This window comes from Podarcis gaigeae (assembly GCF_964106915.1).
Source record: "Podarcis gaigeae genome assembly, chromosome: 9".
Taxonomy (NCBI): Eukaryota; Metazoa; Chordata; class Lepidosauria; order Squamata; family Lacertidae; genus Podarcis; species Podarcis gaigeae.
In genome coordinates, this window is record NC_139685.1 from 63,610,504 (window position 1) to 63,629,017 (window position 18,514).

Here is an 18,514-nt window from a genome sequence, read left to right on the forward strand (position 1 = left end):
TTTCCACCCCATAAAAACAGTAACCAGCCATACGACGCTAACACGACAATTCCTTTCATGCATTTGAAACATGTAATCTTCTAATTTATGTGGTGTAATAAACAGGCACTCCCTAAGGCGGATAATGTCTGTTATATTAGGCTCAATTTTAAGCATTTCAGTATTGACAGAATGTGAGAAGCACCAAAGGATTCCAAGTAAATATTTAGCACTTCTACACAGCAGCATTTCCCCCCACGCCACATACAGAGACCTTTACAAAGAATAGACAGTAGTCCACAGTAGTCCAGCAATGTAGGTGACCATAAAATGCAGGCTATTCATTTAAAAGTTGTTGGGCGGGGTTAGGACAAGACCAGCCTATCATTGAAGACAAATCCTCGCCTCCCACCAAATCAATGCCCTGTTTGCAGGAAGTCTCAAAAGTAACCTGTGCCAAGAGAAGCTTCACAACCACAGGAGACAGAGCTGGGGAAAAAGATATGTTGCTGCCCTAGGAGATGGCATGCCCCACCCCAAAGTTTTAAATTAATTCCCTCTCGAAATATCCCTATTACTGGAGGTAGAGGGAGTCCCAAAGTCTCCACCCAATCGAAATGCAAGCCAAATGTTTTTGCTGTTGTTTCAGTGAGGTGTAACGCAAGAGAGATAGCTATTTAAGTTTAATGCATAAGGAATTCTACTTTTTGACATTTATATCTCTACTGTGCACTTCAAAAGTTAGGGTGCTTCCAGATTGTCACTAGTTTCAGGTGGGCATCAATCACATAAGGGCAAATTCAGGTTGCACAAATAAAGTTGATTGGGTGGTTTTGTACAATACACTTTGCCAAAAGATCACCCTATTTGCAATAAGGAAAGTGATGGGGAAACACAACATCAAGGGGGCCTTACCTGGAGTCGAGTTTAACCTTTCGGCATCGAGTTAAAACCTTGTTACTTTCCTAGACCTTGTCGAGTCTGTGCTATGCTTTTCTTTCTGTTCTGTGCAGCCTAGTTGTGCTTTACATTGTTTTTATGGTGTGTGCCTGCGTCTAAAAACCACCCTGGGGTATTCAATCTCAAAAATAAATAAAGGTGGAAGCAGGTGGTCCTGTAGAGACATGGAATTCAAGCTGCATTGTTACTCTGGTTCTGCCTCTGCTGAAGTAGATCCCTCTGCTGCATCTCTGTGACAGGTATGTGATTGGAGCATTCAATCACTTATGGTGCTGAGATGAAGAACAATTATCTGCTATCAGAAGAGGCTCCATGTATTATCGCTGTACAACTGCTTCCAGACAAAAAGGATGCTAAGAGAGTTGCACAGAATTAATGGGTAGGGTTGTGTTTGCCGTTCTCCCTCTTACAGGCTCAAAGGAATGTTACCTTTTCCCGGACATGTTTATGTGACCCTGGGTGTAATATAGTTATAACCCATTAAAGAAATAAAACAGAGGCAAACTGTGTGGTTGTGCATGCCCAGCAAACACCACCTGAAGCAATTTTGCTGAGGATTTGACGGGTAGCTGGTGGCTCTACATTAACCAGTCCACTGGGAAGAGATTAGATGCAACTAATATTTCTATCGGAGATTATTGCTCAATGCAACATTCAAATAAGAATAGATGCTTCCTGGCATGCTTGGGTGTGAATGTTATTTTGGGAGCTGGAGATGGCCAAAGCAACACACAGCAGGTAAAATTTAACAAATGTTACAAAACAAGAATTGAATGGGAGACAGAAATTCAAATATTACGACCCCAATTAAAAAATATTAGTGGAAAAGCTAGAAAAAAGTTTTAGCAACATAACAATGTTGACCAAAAAAGAAGAAGATGGTTTTTCAAGGTCTGACCTTTAGACACTGGGCATTAAAAGCATATGGAATAGTAATGTGTCTCCAATTACCAAGCAATTGGGTTTCTTCTGCAAGGTAAGTAAGTCCACCATTTGAAAACTGGCCTATGGAAGTGATCCATAGAAAAACAGCTTGATCTCCAGTAATAGCATCATTATGAATAGGGTTAAGCAAGAAATTAGCATCTCAAGTGAAGAGAATGATATCCTGTATAGCAACTGCTAGAGGTTATTCAGACCATAAATGGCTAAATATATAATCCACTCTCCCTTCTTTTTTTAAAAAAATATTATTTTACTACTCACTTCCTAAAAAGTGCACTCAGCAAAATCTCATTCAAAAGGAATAGTCAGGTTGTAAATGCGGCCCATCAGCCTGGCTTACCAGAACGCCTGTGATGCTGTTCTTCCAGGAATTCCAAGTCGAGCATGAGGTCATCTTCATCCAGGTCACAGGAGCCCAAGTTATTCAAAACATCCTGTAGTATGCCAACAAAATAATAGTTTAGGAAGGTGACTGAATGTGTGGATGGGATTTTCTGAAAATCTCAGTGATAAGCTTATCCTCATCTATTTTATCTAATTGCCATCTTGCTTCCTGATCTCAATAAGAAGTTGTGAACAATAATAGCATATTATATACATTATTATTCTACACATTGTTACTTGCATGTTATGAACTCCAGGTTTCCTGAAGTTAACCAGACAACAATGAATATAACTGCATAAAAATACTTAGGTATTAATACTTATACAATTAAGCCACAAAAATATGGTGCTACATGGGCTTCACTCTTTTATATGTATTATATGTATAATATATGCACATTTTTGAATATAATTAGTTGATTTTTTTTTAAAAAAAGAAAGCATGCACATGCATAAAAAGTGCCAGGTGCAGGAATAGTTTGGTGCAGGCAAAGCTTGATCAGGTCAGAATATCAAATCTATTTAAATCTATTTAGAACAGATTCCATCTCTATCCCTAACTGATTATGAAGAAAGCAACAACTTTGCAGTGGTTTATAAAAATGATAAAATGTTGTGTATATGTGATCTTTGTGTGCCATTGGTTTTCTGTCTTAAAACTTAAAAACTGAAAAATTGTATATATTTTAAAATGATAAAAAAATACAAATTAACAACAATAATTTCACACTTTCAAAATGTTAAAATAACAATAAACTTAAAACAGATTAACACACGAATACTTAAAAGTTGTTGTTTTTTAAAAACAGTGAACTGTTTAGAAACGTTTTTTCAATAAAAAGATACATCTATAGTGAATAAGGAGAATATGATTAAGCACCAATCTGAAACAGATAGCATTAACATGGTGTTTTCAGCACTGCCCCCTCAATATCCATAAGCTGCAATCTGAACCTGTGCATGAACCAGGCAACTTATAAAAGTGTTTAGATGCATTGATAGGGAGGCTAAAAATAATGATGTCAGAAAAATCTTACTACATCAGGCAAAGGGTCTGTCTAATTTTGCATTCTTTCTTCAGTGGGAGCTAGCACAGCGATACCAGGAAACATCTTGGATGAATTCACATTCAGGCGCTGAAAAGCATGACTCAGTAGCCTGATCACATTGCGCTTGGAAAGGGCACTGCAGGCTATGGGTTCCAATCCAGAATTCTGTCACACTTCATGGGACATGGAGTAATGCTTCTTTTGCAGTTATGCTTCTTTATACCTATATCCTACCCAATGCCATTTCTGCTACATGAGGGGCATGCAGCAAAGCACTCACCACAAATCTCTTCAGCCAGTCTAATATACTGGAGCACAGGCCTTCTAACCAAAAACTAATGCCCGCCTCAGACAAGGGAACCCTGTCTGGGAAAAAGAGGACCATGCATTGTGAGCGGATTGAGGGGTAGCTAATAACAAAGCCACCTTTGGTCGTCAAAAAAGGGTGCCAGCACATTACTCAACCTTCTCTGTGCAGTTTCAACAAACCCTTTTATCAGCACCTCTGTGGCCACATTGACCACCCAAGACCATGGTTGGCAAAATTTCCGTCCGGCTATTGAGGTCTGCCTTCTCAACCCTCTCAATGCCGCCCCCTTCATTCATCACAGTTAACAAAATAATTTGTTCTGAACTCCAAAAACTGTTACACTTGCTTTATTTAAAAAAACAACACCACACACACACACTATTGCTGTCAAGCACATCCAGAGAGAATTACAAGACAATTTCTATTTTCTTCCTTTTAAAAAAAGCACATATGGAAGAAGCCCATACAATGCCTTAATTCAAAGTATTCCCATTAAAATGCTTTGTTAGTTAAGGAGGAAGAAAAGGAAACAAAATTTCTCTGTGTTCCAAAGATAGGCTGACAGATGAATGCTGACATGTCCTTTCTTTTCTTTTCTTTTTCTTTTTCTTTTTCCCCCCTTGAAAGACTTAATCACTGCTTGCAGACAAACGCTTCAGCAAAAGCTTTAATAAAACTCTCCATTGACTTTGGAATAGCCCCTTAGAAACTTTTAAAAACACAGCTTTCTTCCTCCCAGTGTCTTCCTTTGGCACATAAAACTGCATTTAACCCCTGTGGTGCAGGAGAATGAAACCAAAGTCTGCTTTGCCCCTTCTTGCCCCTTCTTCTCAACAACTTATCTTGGGACAGTTCCCTTTCATTAAAGTGTGATCTTCAAACAAAAACAATTGTCAAGCAAAGAATGTGTATACAAAGAATGAATGAGTGCGTGTGTGTATTGCAGTTCATTGTTGCAGAAAGGAAGGCTTCCATTCATTTCTGCCTCAAAGTGCTACACCTACAGAGTGCAAGGAAGTTGGAAAAATGCTTGGTAATTGTCCAATTCTGATGTGAAATTCCCCAAGGGTTCTACAATGATTAGACACATTTTTAACTCTCCAGGTTCCTGTTCAAGGTTCCAGCTAGTCAGCCATGCCCTTCTTGAATCATAGAATCATGGAGTTGGAAGGGACCCTGACCATCATCTAGTCCAACCCCCTGCAATGCAGGAATATGCAGCTATCCCTTACAGGGATCGAACCTGCAACCTTGGCGTTATCAGCGCCACAATCTAACCAACTGAGCTATCCAGCTTTAAGAAAATCCACCACTGTTTCAGGAAGGGCTGTGGCTCAGTGGTAGAGCACATGCTCTGCGTTCAAAAGGTCCCTGATTTAGTCCCTCAGATCACCATGTAGGGCTGGGAGAGACTCCTGTATGAAGCTCAGGTGTAGACAATACTGAGCTAGATGGACCAGTGACCTGACTCGTACAAGGCAGCTTCCCATAGTCCCCTTAGTGCCCCATCACCTCCTGGCTTGCAGATATGGCCGCAGGTCCAAAAAGGTTAGCTAACCCATGTTAGAATAGGACATGTTGTCAAAAACAAGACCAAAATTCTTGCCCAAGCTAAGTGGAAGGGGGTGGAAACAGAGGCTGAAAGCAAGTACCTTTCAGCACATCACTGCTTTCAATGGGATACACATCCTAACAAAGATTCCAGTATGAATCCCCATCCACAAGCAGCACAACCAGCGCTAAACAATTGTATGAGCAAGGCTTAATACAACATAAGTAAGCAAAGCACTTTTTGAAGCCAGGACTATCGTTTTGCAGGATAGTGTATGTGCATGAGCTTTGCTCTTCTCTTTACTATGCATGTGCCCAAATATCAAGGTACAACAGCTAAATGAAAAGGAAACAAGAAATACTTTGCATGCCATACACACATGTACATGGGGCCCTTTGGTCACTATAGAGTCACTATAGGATGGCTTATTTGGCTGTCATGAGGCTCTATCACCAGAGGTGTCTTCAGGAAGAATAGTCTACTCAGAGTGAAAGAGAAGACTTGGACCCAGCAGATGATCAGAGAGAGGAGGAGCTGGGAGTGATGAGGTCTTTCAATATCCTCTAAAACAGCAGATTCAACTTTTTCAGGGCTGGGAACCACCTTTAACCCAAGCATGCATTTAGAATTCATTCCTTATCTGTTGACCATACATTTGTATTGTGGTAGTGCTGCTGTAGCAACCCATCTGATAGTTGGTCCCAGGACACACCAACTGAACACAAATATCCAATGCTGTTAATTTTGCACTGAGCACCTAATGCCCAGCTCACTTGCTCCATATTGATAGTCCCTGCTTACTAGGTGCTGGTCATGGACACTGACAGTGCTGTGCAATAGCTAGATACGTTGGAGACTGAATTTGCTGTTTCTATAAATAAACATGCCGCAGCATGGAGCCACGTTTATTTAACTTACATGCTGTAGGTCTTCTAACAACATTGTTTACAGATTTTGATCCAGATCTTGTTCATTTGTTCAGTGATTGATATGGTCTCAAACCTATTCTGCCATTTTTGTCAGCTGCTTCTTGTTTACTATTGTCAGCAGACAAAATATTTCTTGTCCCTTCCTATGATTCAATGTTCCCTTATTCAAATAATGCAAATTACCATCCAATTACAGCAATATTGTTACAAAGTCTTGACTAATGCTTGTGACATTCTGTGCTCTGATTGCAAACATTATAATGAATCTACATCCTATTAATACTAGATGTTTATTAACAAGTTATTCAGCTTTTAACTGGATCCTTGTTTGGCAGTAAATTTTGGCTATATTCATATTCAAATTTGCTATCCTTAAGGATAAATAATCTGTATCATTATATCATAATTCTTGTCAAACTTGAGCTTCCTTTTAAAACCACAGGCAAGGAGATTTCAGTTTATGTTCATCTTAATGCCACATTGAGGACTTTGGTAAAAGTCTGTGGAGAGATCAATATATTTGTATGTTTGTTTAAATGTCGTCTTTCTGCCTGGCAATAGGCGTCCAGAGAGGCTTACGATCAGAAAAATTAAAACAAAAAGACTGTAAAATCTTAAAAGGCAAGCCACAAGATCGGAACTATGACAGGTATTAGACCAATGTTTCTTCTATCAATATCAACAAGATTAGCAGCAAGGAGAAAAAAATAGTGCATTGTGACGCATTTCCCCTTAAGGCTTTCCCCAAACTGAATGTCTTTACAGGTACTTGCCTATGAAAGGAGAAAAGATGTCATTCAGATCAGACCTCCTGGAGAAAGAAGTTCCAGACACAGTAACACCAATGAGAAGCTGTACAAACCTCTACTCTCAAGATGTGGGGGTACCTGGAACAGGACTTCCGATGACAACATGGGCAATGGCAAGTTTGAATGGAAACAGGCAGTTTTTCAGAGATAGCCTGATCCCAAACAGTTTAGGGCAGGGATGGGGGAATTCCTGGTCCTCTAAGTGTTGTGAGGGATGATGAAAACTGTATTCTAACAAAGGCTCTCAGTGACAAAAGTAGCATTTTGAATTGGGCCTGGAACCCAGCAGGTTAAGAACAATTTCAGGTTAAGAACGGACCTCCAGAACGAATTACGTTCTTAACCCAAGGTACCACTGTATATGTCATGATCTTGCACAATGGGAAATTCACAGAGCCTGCCATGCTCTCTCTAACTCCATCTAGCCTTTCACCAGAGAGCAGTGACACACAGTGCTATATGTTTCAAGAAGAAGATGATGAAGATTGCAGAATTTAAAGAGAAAACAGATATACCTTCCTTTCAACTATTTTACCTACAGGCCAAGCCCATGAGAACAAACACATGACTTACAATATTATGGTATATGCCTAAAGATTTTCCACAGATAACAGAAATGTTTTGAACACATTTTTTTTAGAACGGAATCATACAAATTAAAGACTGAATGTGTTTCTAGCAACAACTAATTCAAAGATTTTAACTGAGAAGCATGGCACACAGTCATAAAAAGAGCCCGCAAACACTAAAATGGAAAACCTTTAAGCCATTTAAAGCAATGTTAACTCTAAGAACCATAACTGAATAATTCATGGGCATAATGAAAGGCTTCCCCTTCTGGACTCTTCCACAGACTTCAAAGAGAAAATAAAATTACATGAAAACCAGGAAATAGGAAGAAGACTTACAAAATGCTGATTTCACTGCTGACATACCGAGAACCTCTGTGTATCTAATGTAAAGCTTTCTGGATGCCTTTCATATGCTGTGAGCAGATTAAATGTATTCGGCTCCTGAATGCAGCCATCAAATAATCATGTTTTCTAGTGAAATGTATGAGAGGTTGTCAGAAGAAAAATATAAATCCTGCAGTACTTGGTTACTCAACATTTCTGTTTCTGTGGACAAACAGTTTAAGAGTAGTACTCAAAGGCCTAGAAGAAAGAGAAATATGCTATGGTAGTATGGTATGGCTTATTTGTGTACCACTTATTGGTGTAATGTCCCCCTAACTTTAATATTTATTAATAAAATAAAAGGGCCATGCATGCAATAAATTGACCTGAACAATATAAAATAGTATCAGAATTTAGCCAAAAATACAGATTATGTAGCAGGATCTGATTATCATGAGGTGGAACACATTGGAGGCTGCAAAAGCTTCCATTCAAAAGCTTCCATGCAAAAGCCACCATAGGCATGCCCATAAGACGTGTGATCACTGAAACACAAGTACTTTTGGACCCAGAAGAGGGAAGAAGAGGGGTAGAACAAGAGCATAACAGAGACAAGATGTAACAGGGCAGGGGGCGCTTATGTGCACTCTGCAGATGCGTGCGGGAGCCAGGAACGGAAACCCCGTGTGATATGGTAGTCGCCTGTACTTTGCTTCATTGCAGGAGCAAAGAAGTCATCAGAGCCACCTCAGTGGCATTTCTTCTTGCACACTGTGGTAGATATTAGACTGATCCAAGGCATCCTGCACGCTCAGGAAGAAACTGTGGAGGGGTGGGGGAAGAGATGTACAAATCATGCATTAGAAATGTTCCCATAGGAAATGATAAAAATTGTCAGCTTGTTAGGTGACACTTGCCTAATGAACAATTTCCTGGGAATGCATTATGTTTGGAAAGAGGGACCTGCCTGTATCATTTCTATTGAAAGGAGTGTTCCTATTCAGGGTTCCAGCCAGCCATTCCCAGCTATTAGCTGTGGCCGTATAGAACCATGCAACTTTGTTTCCTGCTTGTTGATTTTTAAAATAATGTGTTTGTTCAGTGAGCTGCAGAAAACTCTGACGAGTACAAAAAAACTTTTCCAAACTTTGATTAATCTCAGAATATATTATTATTATTATTATTATTATTATTATTATTATTATTATCCCAATATACATGTTCTTGTTTTGTTTAACCTCACCATCCAAATTGTCATTGCAGCACTGCTAGGATAGAAATTTAATTGACAAAGTCCTATCACTGTTCTTTAAATAACTACAAAGAGACAGTGTTGCTGCTTTCTTCCTAACACAGATAACATTCAAAGTAGAAGACCCATTTATTCAGCAGTAGCAATGACAAACCTAGACAGCATCTTAAAAAGCAGAGACATCACCTTGTTGACAAAGATCCGTACAGTTAAAGCTATGGTTTTCCCAGTAGTGATGTACGGAAGTGAGAGCTGGACCATAAAGAAGGCTGATCGCCGAAGAATTGATGCTTTTGAATTATGGTGTTGGAGGAGACTCTTGAGAGTCCCATGGACTGCAAGAAGATCAAACCTATCCATCCTTAAGGAAATAAGCCCTGAGTGTTCACTGGAAGGACAGATCCTGAAGCTGAGGCTCCATTACTTTGGCCGCTTCATGAGAAGAGAAGACTCCCTGGAAAAAAACCCTGATGTTGGGAAAGATGGAGGGCACAAGAAGAAGGGGATGACAGAGGATGAGATGGTTAGAAAAGTGTTCTCGAAGCTACCAGCATGAGTTTGACCAAACTGCAGGAGGCAGTGGAAGACAGGAGTGCCTGGCGTGCTCTGGTCCATGAGTTCACAAAGAGTTGGACATGACTAAACAACAACAACAAGCTACTGCTGCTGCTGCTACCTATTGGGACTGGGGGTGAGGGGTGGGTGGGCAGGGAGCCCAAATAATAGATAGAGTCAATGACAGGCATACCTGGAGCCAAAGATCAATATAGCCAATTCTTCTAGTTTCGTCTGCATCTTCCTCCCTGCTGAGCACCCCCTGAACTGCTCATAGCAACTGGCTGAGAGTAGGGTTGGTGGGGCAATGCCCCATTTACCCTAATGGACAAGCCTCCACTTCATGCATGCACATAGAGCTTCCATTAAATCTTCTTTCTGCACTGAGTTCAATAGAGCTACTCCCAAGTAAGTGGGTATAAAACCCTCATGAAATCAATGGGGCTGAAAACTACTATGCATTGGCTGGCTTGTTTTCCCTATGCCTACGTTTGGAAGATGCTGACAGTAGATATACTGCACTGCCCCACAATAATTATATCAATTCAAACCCTTTTTATAAACACACGGAAACCAAACTGCACACCTTGCACTAATCCAGTGCCCTAAAACAGATGGGACAGCATTAAATAAATGCTTCTAGCATCACACCTCAACAGCTGGCTATTTCTTAGCCCTATTTCACCGATTTGAAACATTAATTTAAAGAGGTATCTGTCTGCCTGAAGGCACGCGGAAGCTGCTATTTTACTGTAAATAGATTATGCTAGTCTAAAAGATTACAGATATCATCATAACCAGCATCACTATAAAGAATTTAGAAATTCAAAGCTAAACAGAACAAGGAGTTTCCTGCAAAGCCGCCCAACAGAAATAATATTTTCATTTGAGGAAAATATTGGTTTTCTTTCTTATATTGAAAGAAAGAAAACCAGCAACTGTTGAACCAAAATATTGTTCAGGGGATAGATTAGGTCAAGTAACATTGTTTTAAAAAATTAATCTCCATTAGGTCTCAGCTCCTGTCTGCCCTCTTCTAAATTCTCTATCCATTCATACTGTCAACCACCCATGACAGCTTTTTATTGTCTCTCAGTACATATCAGAAGTGACAAGCATGTCACAAACCTGCTTTTTGACTGTGACAAATGGGGAGCTTGGTGAACTGTCCATAGCAATCCATTTCATGAACTTGCCATTGTACCTCATCTACTTCATGTCAAGTGATTGTCATAAACGTTATCATTACCCAAGAGATCTGGCAGCAGCTTCTCTCTGTATTCTCGTATGCCTTTAATCATAATACTTATTGAAAATTAAATACAAAATATGCCCATCTAAAAATGTGACATGCAAATGAGGCAAGTACATGTATTATGCAGGTATAGTCATCAGAGAGCCAGTATTGGTTGCAAGTCTCTGAGAAGCATATTTATTTTATTTCACAGCATATGTATGAAACACACACTTTTCAGTGCTATTATACTTTTCATAACAAAATACAATTTATAAACAACAACACATCCAGCCAGAAACCCAGTTTTGCAGCTACTTGATCTGTGACAAGACCCTCTAAAATATATATTTGGGTCATTTTTTTTTAAATTACAACCTGCTTTGTACTACTGCTGTTGGCAGACAAGTTATTCTGACACCTGAGAGGCAGGAACACCTCTTTCCATTCCTGACAACAACAACAACAACAACATTATTAACGATCCATGAGCTGACTTCATTTGTTCAACACAACTTCTTCCTCTTCCTCCTCCTGTGCACCCTCAAATATGACCTGGAGAGTTGGGGGATCCTCTGGGGCAGTTTCAGGGGGCACGTGAGGATCTCGACAGTGTGTGCAGGGGGAAACCAGAATATCAATTATTCAAGCAGGTGAACATCATTAGACATCTAGTATTTATTTATTATTTATTTTAATTATTAAATTTAAGTACCACACTTCACTCTGAGGATTGGTCAGTTTGCACTATAAAAGCATAAAAGTAATAACATAATAACAAATGAAACAATAACATTCCCCCCATCAAACACACACAGTTTAAAAGGCTATAGATTAATGAATTAGCCACAAGCTTGGTTATAGAGAAATGTTTTCGCCTGGCACCTAAAGATATGTAACGAAGGTACTAGGCAAGCCTCCCTGGGGAGAACATTCCACAAATAGGGAGCCACCACAGAAAAGGCCTGTTCCCATGTTGCCATTCTCTGGACCTCTTGTGGAGGAGGCACACGAATAAGCAGCTCAGATGATGATCGCAGGGTTCGGGTCAGTTCATATGGGTGAGAGGTGGTCCTCGAGGTGCTGCTTTATAGGTCAAAAGCAGCACTTTTAATTGGGCCCAGAAACTAATCAGCAGCCACTGGAGGTTCGGTGTGATATGCTCAAACCACCTTGCCCTGGCGAACATCCTAGCCACCAAATTCTGCACCAGCTGAAGCTTCCAAACCATCTTCAGGGGGAGCCCTACGTATAACACGTTGCAGTAATCTAGCCCAGAGGTTACCAGGGCATAGACAACGAAAGTTATGCTATCTCTTTCCCGATAGGGGTGCAGCTGAGCCATCAGCCAAAGCAGATGGGAGGCACTCCGAGCCACTGAGGCCGCCTGAGCCTCAAGCAACAGCAGTGGACCCCGAAGGACCCCCCACGCTGTGTATCTATCTGCTCCTTTAGAGGGAGTGTAGCCGCACCAAGAGCAGGCAGCCTCGCAACCATGCAGACAAGGAAACCGCTCAGAAACAGTAATGAACAGTATGCATGCATAAACAAACTAATAAACAAACCAAACCAAGCAAAGCAGGGGTAAGGGTACAATAGTAAGGGTACAATCCTGTTGAACAGTAAGATTGCAATGAGACTTACAAATATATGTTGTACTGTAAATAGCTAGTGGTTTACTGCCTTGTCATGACACCTAAATATCTTGTTGTCTGAGGCAGTTGCCTCACCTTGGAGTGTTCCATGTAATTTAATGTATGTATTTTCTAAATATATATAAAAAATTAAAAATCATGACAGGAAACTGACACAACAGGGAAAAAAGTTCTATCCTGGGCATTTGTCTGTAATCCTTGGTTTTTTTGTATTTGTAAGTATTTTTTTTTTGCTTGTTTTTGTTTCTCACATAGAGAATTCAAAAATATGACACCCCCCCCACTTGCAGTGGTACAGTCCATTCCCCCAACTCCTATTACCATATATATACATAGACAAGGCCAGTAACAAGAGTCCTTTCCACACTAGTTTTGTTATCTCATTCTTTACAAACATCACATTCACACACACAAAAGGCCATTTGAGAGAGGGAAGCATGGTAAAGGATGAAAGTCTGACATTTCAGGGAAAAAAGCCTTTATCAAGGAATGATTTAATACCATGTTTACTAGTGGAGCAGACATAGGCCCATGGTTGCTATGGAAACAGACAGAATCCCAATAATATTAAGTAATAGTGTACCTATTATAACATTGCATTAATAATTCTCTAGCGAAAGGGTCACTTGAAATTTCATTTACAAAGCTCCGTTTTTAACTAGCAAAGCAAACAATGTAAAGGACAGGAAATTATCGTTACAAATGAATGTCAGCCTTAAATCAGTTATTACTGTCTGTTTGCAAACATACATAACATTTTGTTCAACTATTAGAAATAATGGATTGTGTGGGTGCACACATACCCAGAGGCACATACCCCAAACTATTCAAAGGCTGTGTGTTTGCAAACATTCTGGATATTCTTTTCAGCATTTGAAAGCTGTATTGTGGATTTATGCTCTTACATGGATTATTCATTTCTGTGCCTTCTATCTATATGCTGCACACCACAGCATCCTATGGGCATGCTTCCTCCCACTTATGTATAAAGGAAGCAGTAGTGGGAAGGGTGTGGGATGAATCCAGTTTTCACCCAGGGAGGATTTTGTTATTTCCCCTTCAAGCTAGTTTACCAAATGTGCAAAAAAGTCTACTCCAATGGGCCACAGATCTGAAAACTAAGAGCTCAACCAGACTTCAAGAAAGGCCTACACAGGTAAGTAACTCTTAGAGTGTTACTGGGACATCCCCTTATTTTCCTCACAAGAGGACGGATACCATTCTCGTGGTATTTCATTTTGCACCGCAATTTCCCCCCAGAAAAACAACCTTTTTCCAGGCAGCAATCTTGCATAGAGCTCCAAAATGTGCTTTTTCCAAGGGGATATCACAGTAGGTAATTGCACAAGATCACGCGCCCCAAATCTGCCGGATCAGGCTAATGGTCTATGTAGTCCAGCATCGGGATCTCACAGTGGCCAGCCACATGCCTGTGGGAAACTCGCAAGCAGGATCAGAGCCCAAGAGAACTCCTCCAACCACAGAGGCAGGGCACAGCCATCATGACTAGTAGCCACTGATAGCCATGAATATGTCTGATCCCCTTTTAAAGCCATCCAAGTTGGTGGCCATGACTGCATCCTGTGGCAGTGAGTTCCACAGTTTAACTATGTGATGTGTGAGAAAGACTGATTTTATATGAGCTACATGCAAGAAAGGGCAAGCTATAACTCTTCCTTTACATTTCTTTCTAAAATATTTTGCATATCGGGATTTAAGTTATATGTTCTTAAAAAAAAAAACTGAAGTCAGTACACATATCCACCAAGTGTGAGTCATGCAGCTTTGGTGTCAATGAAAACCAGTGAAGATAAAGCACCAAGCTTAGGAGCTTCCTGTTATTTTCATATAATTTGCAGGGGTGGTGGGGACTCTCCTCAGGCCACAGTCCCTCCTTAGCCACAAACCTTCTCCCTAACCAGCTCTGCTTCACAACCTCCATGAGTGATTTTGTGTGGGTAGAATGTGTCCTTGAAATCTCAAGTCTCAAGGTTACCTGGATAGAGGATACAGAGGTGTTTCTGTGTGGGTGTAGAGAGAAGCCTACTGTACCAAGATAAAATATGCATTTATTGCTCTGCCCACTTTTGAATCTGGTACCACACACTACATGCCTGTGGCCCCCAAAAGGTTGCTTGGCTGGAAATGTACCCCTCAAACTGAAAAACCATATCTGATTGAAGATTAAATGTAGATGGGGAACATCGTCTTATTAACTGGAATGTTTACCTGGAGAGACGCGGGTGGCACTGTGGGTTAAACCACAGAGCCTAGGACTTGCTGATCAGAAGGTCGGTGGTTCGAATCCCCATGATGGGGTGAGCTCGCGTTGCTGGGTCCCTGCTCCTGCCAACCTAGCAGTTCGAAAGCACGTCAAAGGGCAAGTAGATAAATAGGTACCGCTCCAGCGGGAAGGTAAACAGCGTTTCTGTGCGCTGCTCTGGTTCGCCAGAAGTGGCTTAGTCATGCTGGCCACATGACCCGGAAGCTGTACGCCGGCTCCCTCGGCCAATAAAGCGAGATGAGTGCAGCAACCCCAGAGTCGGTCACGACTGGACCTAATGGTCAGGGGTCCCTTTACTTACTTTCCTTTAGTTGAAATGCTTGGGGTAAATGATAAGCTCAGTAGTTTTTTAACACGTCTGAAAGTTATTTACTGTCCCATACTCTCAAAAATAAAGGTTCCATGCCCACAAAATAGTGGTTTGACAACAACTTTCCCCTTTTTATATGCAGGTTTGTTTGGAGTTTTTTTGGGGGGGGGGTCAAAGTCCGTGAACATTTGGCTGAGACCACTTTCTAACAGGTTTATACTGCCACTTTTCAACTTCACTTTAGTCTCCTTCACTTATTCTGGTCTCATCACTGGTTCAATGCTTTGCATTGCCAGCAGGTAGCAGTTGATGGGAAAGAACTTTGCAGAGACCAGGAAGAGCGGCTGCCACTCTGGCTAGAGAATACTGGGAACATAGGACGTCCCATTATAACAGTTCAGACCATTGGTCCATCTACCTCAGTACTGTCAGCTGCTGCTTTTCTCAACCTTGGGTTCCCAGATGTTGTTGGAGTACAACTCCCATCATCCCAAGCTAGAAGGACCAGGGGGGTCAGGGATGATGGGAGTTGTACTCCAACAACATCTGGGAACCCAAAGTTCCCCTGCTTGGGATCTTTCTGTGTTTTGACACCAGCAATGGTTTTATTCCTCTGATTAAGGCAGAGCCACCTCCCCCTTTTCCTTTATGTTCCAACCTATTCATCTTCGTTGTGGACTGCTGGGTTGTGAGAAGGGCAGAGCAGCTCCTGTGTCTGCCATTCTTCACACACACACACCATTCTTCACATACAACATGACTACACTGCAGTGGTGTAGCGTGGGGGTGCAGGGGGGCCGGTTGCACCGGGCGCAACATCTGGGGGTTAGGGTAAGGGGGCGCAAATCCACGGGTTAGGGGGCGCAAATTACTTGCCTTGCCCTGGGTGCTGGCAACCCATGCTACACCACTGCTACACTGGGCGGCAAAGTCACCACCAAAAAACCACCTGGGTGAAGTTTGTTGAACCACTAGTGATCTACAGACCACACTTTAGAAACCCCTGCACTAGACTAAAGCCATTTTAATTCAGTTGCTCAAACCTAAGGAGCACCTTTTATTGTGAGTGACACAATCTTTGCCACCTAGCAAAACTGCATAAAGCTGAAAAAAAAATGTGATGGGAGGAACTCATAATCTTTTTCCATTACAAGAAGGCAGATGAAAATATACATCCAAGTGAATTGCAGTCCTTGCCAGGGGTTCTGTAGCTTGCCACTGAATAACATATCACATCTTGACTCCAAATGAGTCATCCTCTGCACAACCACAAGCATAAAACTCCACGTCTGGTTGAAGATTAAATGTAGATGGGGAACATCGTCTTATTAACTGGAATGTTTACTGTCCTTTACTCGAAATGCTTGGGGTAAGTGATAAGCTCAGTAGTTTTTTACACCTCTGAAAGTTATTTACTGTCCCATACTCTCAAAAATAATTCATAAGCATTTCTAGAAAAGAGCCACTAAATGCTCTACTTCATCTTCATAGCTGTTAAGAGTGACTTCCAAGATACAGAAAAACAAATAGAAACTCCTATGCAAACGACTTTAAAAAAAGAAGGATATTCATTTGAATGTTGTCCATGTTGTTTATAAGTCAACATGCAGCCTGCTTATTTTCCAGCTTCAAATATTTAACAACTGATTGCATTTCTTTCTTTTCTTTTTCAGGAAGCACAGACCAGCCTTTATCAACTTGGATCAAGACAATTAATTGCAGAAAGATTTAATTTCAGCTTCCAAATAAACATAAATCACTCCATTTGACAGATTCACCCATCCCTAGCCCCAATCCTGTAAGCCCCTGGGTGACGAGCAGGGATAAAAATGCCTGAAATAAATAAACAAATCCAAGGCAGAGAAAATGATGCCCATCATGTTGCAAATGATGGGCACACTGGGGTTTTAATCATCATCATCATCATCAAGAGCAGTCAAACTGAATGGGATCAAGATGGAGACTGAAAGTAACCAGAGGATTTTTTTCTTCTTTGCAAATGATGAGCATAGCTGAAGCCAAGTACTTTTAAATAAGGCTGATCAAGATGTCTCATAAGAACTTTTGTCAAAAATGGAGGCACACCAGCAGAAAGAATGCACCTCACTGTCACTACCATCTTTTATGTCCTGGTGGTGGCAAACAAATGTTCTCTGGGAGCCTCTGAAATGTCTTTCCTCCAAAAGTCTATAAAGTGAGACACAATGGAACACACAGGAAGACACCTTATACTGAGTCCTATCACTATTGGTCCATCTATCTTAGTGTTGACAACAATTATTGGCAGAGGTACGGGTTTTCACCAGCGCCACCTGGAGATGTCAGAGGCAGAACGTGGGATCTTCTGCATGCAAAGAGAAGGGTTGTCTCCTCCACCTGTCAAAATGTTCATTGGAACAGCTGCAATGCAATGCAAATGGGCTTTGGGCTATTGGAACAAGGCGTATTCCACTGCCCATAATCTGATGGGCAGAAGTAGCACAACAAGCTTACGTTAAGCTCCCAATTGTTCATTTGTAGCTAATGGGTACCAGCCCCGTACCAGATGTCACATATGATGTTAGGTTTGGGAGAGGGGATTGGATTGCAAGGAATGGTCTCACAAATTAAACTGGGAACTCTATCAGGCCAAAGTCCCCCTCCCCTGGTATAACAGAAATCTATGGGATGGAAAGTTATTTAACTATGACTGGATCATACCTTTTAACATATAAAGAGCTATAAACTTTGGTTAGTAGGACAATCAGTTGAACCTTGAAGATAATTTAACTTAATCAGTTTAACCTGATTAATCAGCAAGAAAAAAAATTGAAATCCATGGAACTGTTGAGTTAAAGACATGATTTATTTTATTTTATGGGCTGTTTTTAATAGGGAATTAAAAATTAAATGCCAAAGTTAAATTTCCCTTCTAATGATGAGCATTGCATAAGAACTACACTGAGGTTTTGATATGGCTCAGATTTATTTATATGCAGCATACCAATTGTCCAGGAGGCAGGTCATATTAAAAAAAAAAATCAAAAGAAAACACAAACTGAAAGCTTTTTCATTGGTTACCACACTAGCCAGCCACAAGGTGAGTGACTTGACTATCTACCCTTCCTTCAATAGTTTGGTTTATTGAAAAATCAGGAATGATGGCTGCTAATCTGAAAGAGAAGGGGTGGGTGGGTGACGTTCTACCATGTTCCAGATGTTTATCAATGTGAACCGGGATGGGCCTCAGTTGCTTGCCATTCATTTCTCTTGACTTCGTGTTCCTCTGTCTGTGTCTATGTGTTTTCTCTCCTTTATCAGGAAAAAAAGCATTAACTACTGCAAGTCTCACTTCCTTCTGTTTCCACACTACCAGCTCTTTAAGTATTTTGCCACATCTTTTTTTAAACATACGGATTGCACTTGTCATGG

At 40.8% G+C, this 18,514-nt stretch overlaps 1 protein-coding gene across 7 annotated transcripts in view; it reads right to left on the minus strand.

Annotated features, from left to right (window-relative positions):
* CCSER1 (coiled-coil serine rich protein 1) overlaps nucleotides 1-18,514 on the minus strand; it is a 691,921-nt gene that overhangs the window by 512,107 nt on the left and 161,300 nt on the right. For all 7 annotated transcript variants that reach the window (XM_083756443.1, XM_083756445.1, XM_083756444.1 and 4 more), the window contains one exon: nucleotides 2,225-2,318. In XM_083756443.1, coding sequence (XP_083612569.1) covers nucleotides 2,225-2,318 — 94 coding nt within the window. The remainder of the gene's footprint in view (nucleotides 1-2,224; nucleotides 2,319-18,514) is intronic.